At 56.0% G+C, this 6259-nt stretch overlaps 1 protein-coding gene across 4 annotated transcripts in view; it reads right to left on the bottom strand.

Moving 5' to 3' along the window:
• Positions 1-2822: 2822 nt before the first annotated feature.
• The window catches only part of Gdpd5 (glycerophosphodiester phosphodiesterase domain containing 5), an 80518-nt gene continuing 77081 nt past the window's right edge, over positions 2823-6259 (bottom strand). For all 4 annotated transcript variants that reach the window (XM_048788047.1, XM_048788046.1, XM_015477403.2 and 1 more), the window contains 2 exons: positions 5025-5137; positions 2823-3839 (listed from right to left, as the gene is read on the bottom strand). In XM_048788047.1, the coding sequence (XP_048644004.1) occupies positions 3691-3839; positions 5025-5137 (262 nt within the window). In that variant the 3' untranslated portion in view covers positions 2823-3690. The remainder of the gene's footprint in view (positions 3840-5024; positions 5138-6259) is intronic.

Raw genomic sequence — 6259 nt, 5'->3', positions numbered from 1 at the left:
GGGGAGGGGGAGGGGGAGGGGTGGACGCTGGGCTTTTGTTCCACTCTTGGACCAGCCCCAGGAGGGGAGGGGGTGGGAGTAAGAGTGGGATTGACTGTGTGTGCAACTCTGGGATCTGGTATGCCTGGGATTGGGAGTGACTTGTGCTGGCCTTGTCCTTCAGTAATACACAGGGGTGTGTGTGTGTGTGTGTGGTGTGCCTCAGGTAGGCGAGGTGGTTGTCAACGTGTTGGTGTTCCAGTGTACCTATGTGTGAATGTGGGAGTGCGTGACTATAGCTTGAGGTGGTATGGACTTGTGGATGGATGACCACACTGCTGCAGAAGTGACCAAGAATGTGACTGCCACAGATGTGGATTGAGGTTTCTCTCCTTCTGCCTCTGTGTGACTATGCTGTATCCATATCCCTGCTTGATGGCAGACGTCATTGTGGGACTTTGCCTGACTCTATCTCAGTATCTGTGTCTTTTTGTTCATTTTTATGTATGTCATGAGTGTCTCGGACTTGTGTGTGTTGTGGGCCTGTATATTCGTGGTGTGTCTGTGTGTGTGACAGGGGTCTGTATAGCATGTGGTCCTGTGCCTGTCTGGTGTGGTATGAGTGGGAGATAAGCCCCTTGAAGGGGGCTCAGTGGGGTAGGGCATGGTGTTACTGGGCAGGCTGAGTTGGGTGGAGAGGGGCTGACCTGGCCTCCTGGAGCCAAGGAAGGGGATTCCACAGGCTGGTTCTGGATGACTTGCTGCCTCTACAAAGGCCCACAGAGCCTGACATCTACGGGGTTGCCCTCTTGGAAGGGGACAGCAACTTGGGGAGAAGATTGCTTTGATAAGAATCTGGGTAGACCCTGGGCACCTGGGACCTAGTCTGGCACTGTTGTGATGGTTGTGACCCTGATTAGCACTGCCCACCTCTTGGCCTGGCTCTTCATCTCAGCAGGCAGGATACACAAGATTCCTGCTCTGCCTATCATATTGGGTTGCTTAGAAGAAGGCCAGGTGTGAGGAGACCCTGACCCAGGCAGAGCAGGCTCAGACAGAATGGGGGCACGCATGGTGATCTTGACCAAGTGTGAGTCCTGAGGCTTGGCTAGAGTCTGTTCTGAGGACTTGCTCCAGGGAATGGTGAACTGCCCTTATACTGCAAAAAAGATTTCCTGTGTGAATATTATTTAAAGAATGTGAGATATTTGGGGGTCTTCATATCTCTTCTTGGGAAGAAGGGACTGGGGGTTCATAGAGAAGCCTGGAGAAGGTGGAAAGTGGGCTCAGACAGGATGAGGCTCCACCCTCTGAGGTCAGAAGGAAGAAAGGAGTGGTTTACAGGGGACAGCCAGAGGTCTAGGGCCCCTTCTCTGTTTCCTTGTGAAGTAGGTGGCGAGGCTGTTCTCTGCAGAGAAGGGGAGGCTGTGGAGGGTTCCAGGAAGGTAGGTTCCCCAGGTTATATAAGAGGAATCAGGGTGGACCATGGCTGCAGGCTTAGATGGAGACAAGCCAGACTGTCTGCCCATCTAAGGTATGACCGCCCTCCAACTTCCATTATTTGGGGTGAAAGGGTGGCAGCTGGACTGGCCCTGGATTGGAGGATGGGGTATGGGCTGGCTGTTCCAGTTGAGACCCCAGCCCTCTCCCTCCCCACTTTCCTCTCCTAAGATTCCAGGATGTCTTAAGGTTCCCAAGTGTGGCCAGGAGCCTCAGATACCCTGGCCAGTGGGCCAGGGGGAACTGACTAGATAGGGAAGGACTGGTGTGAAAGTTTTATTCTCTTTCCTATGTGGGCCTGACAGAGGTTGGAGAGAAGGCATAACATGGTGGGGGATGTGCATTTTGGGTAGGGAAATGCCCCCAACCCCAACACTGGCCCAGCAGTTTCACTTACTGCCTGTGTCCAGAGAAGAGGCTGGAGCTGACCCTTGCCCCATTAAGAAGCATTTGCCAGATATTCAGTAGCAAGGGAAGGAGGGGTAAGTCCCCTCAGCCCTGAGGGATAGTCCTAGAGGTTAACATGAGGGGTCAACATTTGGAAGGGACTCTTTTGTTTTCCTTCAAGAAGGTGCCAGAAACTTTGAGGCCTCAAGAATTCTATCTACCCTTGTCTGGAGATGAGACACATCCCTTGGCTCCCGGGAAGTGTGGCATTTGCTTCAGGCAGGCTAGAGCTGGGGTTCAGCCTCACCCTTTCCCCTTGGGACACACCCAAGACATACAGACCCCTGGGACAAACTCACAGTTAAAGATCTGCCCTGACTCCACAGTGGACCCCTCCCTGCAGAGAGCACACACCCCAAATATTGAAGAACAGGAAGGGGCATATGTGGTCCCTGGGCTGCGTTTTGACTTTTGGCCCAGGTGTTCCCATTATGCTAGGCATAGGGGTGCGCCTGCCTCAGGAAGGTCCAAAGCCCTGAGAACTCAAAGCCACCCCCTGTCATGGGGCAGAGGCCTGGTGAGGACTTGTTCTTCTATAGGGGAGCTCAGAGTGCCTCCATATGGCTGAGGGACCAGCTGTCCCACTCCCCAGCCCTGCATTTAACTACCTGTCCCCCTCTGTTATGGAAGGCGATGTGGGTTGGAGCCAGTCTCTGGGTGGGACACTGGCTCTGCCTGTTCTAAGCTATATGGCCTTAGACAATTGCTTTACCTCTGGGGCCAGGGCTGTTAAGGACACCTGGCATCATGACTGACAGGGTAGGGGCTCAGCCATCCTGCCACCATCCCAGAGTTACTGAGAACATTTCCTCCTCAAATCACAGGGCCAGAACTGAGCCTCAAACCCAGTATGCTCTGTCCCCACCCTCCTGCTGACAACTCATAGACAGCACACATCAAGATGGCAGCTTTAATCATCCTGGACGAGGCCCTCAGGCTCCCTCCACTGCAGGCCTACTGGCCACATGTCCATATTTCATCATGCTCAGAACACTTTTCCTAAGGGGTCTTTGCCCTGTGGCCACAGTGGGGGAACATGAGATTGTATCAGTCTGTAGATCTCCTGGGCCTCAGGGCCACTTCTTCCCCAGAGGCCTGTTGGACACTTGGGTGTGACATAGACCAGCCCTAAGCCTGTACTTCTGGCTATCTCCAGCTCCTCCTAGGGGACATGGTTCAAGCCCTCTGGTGGGGCAGGGGCTGGTGGTGCTGGTGGGAGGCTGGTTGGGAAGGAGGATGTATCTGGATCACAGCCACCGGCTTTCTCCCTGGGCAGAACTTCCTTGTGCTTTGAGACTGACATGGAGAGCAGAGCTGCCAGGGGCCAGGGGTAAAAGCCTAGCCCAGGTCTTCAAGGCAGGATAAAAATGGAGAAGTCAGTTGCCCATGGTGTGGACAGGTAGACAGACACAGGTGGGCAATTACATCCTCGTTGCCATGGAAGATGGCACCATCCAGTGACCCATCAAAGCTTTCTGGCTGGGATGTGAGAGAGGCCTGTGAGAGCAGGACCAGGCCCCAGACCCCACACTTCCCAGAAGAAGGAGCCCCAGGCCTGCAGGGGCATCTGAAAGGCTGGAATCCTGGCCCCGCTGGGCCTCAGGGGAGAGGAAACACCCTCCAAGAGAGGTCATGGTGACAAGGGGCCAGGCCCCAAGTAGAGGCTGCGGAGCCAGCTCCCGGAGCTCTCGGTCCAACACGCCAGCTCTCCTGGGCTCTCCTGGTTTCTGTGTCAGGTACAGGCCCAGACAGACAGGTCTTCTGCTAACGCCCACCCCGGTCTGTAAGGGTCTTGGTGTGGCTGCCGCCCCCTCGGGAGCCCGCAGGCGTGGCAGTGCTGTTGGCATATGTGTCGTAGCTGCTGTCTGAACATACAGAGAGCTCATCGGAGACCTCCACGCCATCGCTGATCTCTGTTGGGCCAGAGGGAGACAGAATGTGAGTGGGGAGGACAGGGTGAGGATGGTGACAGGTGGGGCGGGAAGGGTGGCCTGCAGCAATTCCTAGTGGGGCACTTAGGGACCCGGTGCAGCTGCTGGGTTCCAGCTGGCATTGAGCCTGGCATTCAAGGCCCTCCTGGTCTGCTGAACGCTCTGGCCTTGCCTCAATAGGAAGGAAGCCACCTGCACCTCCAGCCACAGGAAGCCACCTGCGCCCTCTTGAGTTTGGCACTCTTAGTCTCCATGGGATCTTTGTATATATTAGCCCCTCTCTTGGGAGGGACCAATGTCCTTGTGGACACTTCCTTTTCCTAGACTCTGACTCAAGTCTTCTCAGCTGTGTTGTGTCCCCCTTGTGGAAGCCTCCTCCGAGTCCCCCAGGGAGGGATGGGCCTCTTCATGGACAGCCCCTGCTTCCTTTGGCCCCACCACATTTGGTGTGAGTTCTAGGACCCGACTAAACAGAGTGGCTCCCGAACATCTGTGCTGTAGAGATGGCAGAATGCAGGGCACAGACGGGTTCAGGGAAGGTCTGCTGAGTGAAGCTCAGCCCAGAAGAATGCTCTCTGGTTCCCGGTGCCCAGGCAAAGTGTTCCCACACTGCCCCCACCAGGAGCACCCTCCACCCACTACCCGGGTGGGTACTCTCTACCGTCCTCCACACTCCAGCTACATCATCACACCAAAACCTTCCTTGCTGCCCCAGGGAGCTCTGACCCCACTCTCCTCAGCACCCGCATTGGGAGAGCTCCAGCAACCCTCGATTTTCCATGTCTGTCCATAGAGCTGCCTCCTCCATCCGACAGGGCTTGCCAATGGGCTAGCAACGAGTAGGGTAAAATCATTATTTGTGCGCCTGTATGTGAACTAGGGGAAGGAAGATGGACCTTCAAACAGGCCCCTCCGCACCCGCACATCGCCCTTGCCCAACAACTGTGGTGTGAAAGGGAGCCACAGGATCCCGAGCTGCCTGCCTGTGGAGTGTGTGTGTTTCCGTGTGTGTGCCTCTGTATGTGTGTGCCTCTGTATGTGTGCAGGTGTGAACCCAAGTGGGCTATGTACACCTGTCTGTGTCCCTACATACATGCGCTGTGTGACATTGCTTGTAGGTGTGAGCCCCTGCCCAGGGCCTGCTTCGCTTGTCTGCAGGCTGCTTACCTGAGAAGATGAGCTTCTCCTTCATGATGCTGACATCCCGGCTGGTCCGGCGCACTGCAGCGCTCAGCATGATCTGCTCAGGGTTGTAGCTCCGGATGCCACCCAGGCGCCACCTGCAGAAATGGTCCCATGGGCATCAGGTCCTTCCCCACCCCTTCCTGCAGCACAGACCCTGCCACTTCCAGAGGCTCTCTGGATGTGGCTTGAGAAACCGGCCAGACTCATGTCCCACTGGACAAATAGGGAAACAGGTCCAGAGAGGGACAGGGTGGGGACTTGTGTCAGAGTCTACTGGTTCTCGGCCAGGGCTCTCCTGCCTCCCTTTACCTCCAGAACCCTAAACTGGCAACCTGGCCCAGAAAGATGGTTGGTTGGTTCTGTCTCAGGTGCCTCCAGTTATGCACCTGGCTCTTTGGGACAATCTCAGGGAGGAAGGAGCTTAGCAGGCATGACTCGTGACTTGCCCTGGAGTCCACATCAATGTCAGGAAGTCCCAGCTGATGCCTCCCACAGCTCCACCATCATGACAGGCCCAGGTAAGCCAGAAGGAAACCCGGAGATGAAGGGAAGGGAAGGGCAGCAGGGTAATAGGACTGCTCACAAGTGATCTTCACAGGTCTGGGAGGCAAGGGTGTTAGAGCGACGTGGGGTGGGGTGTCTGCTGCTCTGCTCCAACAACCCTAAAGGGAGGGGCAGGCTGGAGCATGAATCCTCCTGAAGGCTGGAAGGGGCAGGGTGGTGGACACACTGACTCGAGGGTGGGCTGGGAGGTGGGCGTGCACAAGGCACGCAGGGACCAAGAGAGAGTGGGGAGGACTCAGTCTCCTGGGCCCAGCCCCGGACACTGCCTTCGCTGTCGTAGTCCCTCCAAATTAACCCCAAATCCCTGGCCTCCCTTGGATGTTTCCTAGGATTTAGGCAGAAGGATTCATGATCCCCCCACCCTACCCCACCAAGAGGAGCTAAAGGGCAGCTTGGAAACAAGCACCCAACCTTCTAGGGGACCAAATCCTGCTTGGGCCGGTGGAAGGAACCAAGACTCCACAAGAAATCAATTGTGAGTTTCTGGATGGGGTCAGCACAGCAGAAATGGACAGACAGATAGGTGGACAGAGCAGACAGACAAGGAGAAAGCAAGAGGCAGAGGGGAAGGCACCTGCCCCCTGGCTGGGCTGGCTGCCCTGCAAATCCTTGGGGGTACGGATGGCACCTCTTATCCGGCAGTGGGCCCCCAG

This window comes from Marmota marmota, unplaced genomic scaffold (assembly GCF_001458135.2).
Source record: "Marmota marmota marmota unplaced genomic scaffold, marMar, whole genome shotgun sequence".
NCBI lineage: Eukaryota > Metazoa > Chordata > Mammalia > Rodentia > Sciuridae > Marmota > Marmota marmota.
Note: the sequence above shows the minus strand (reverse complement) of the source record. Positions and strands in the feature narration are given on the sequence as shown.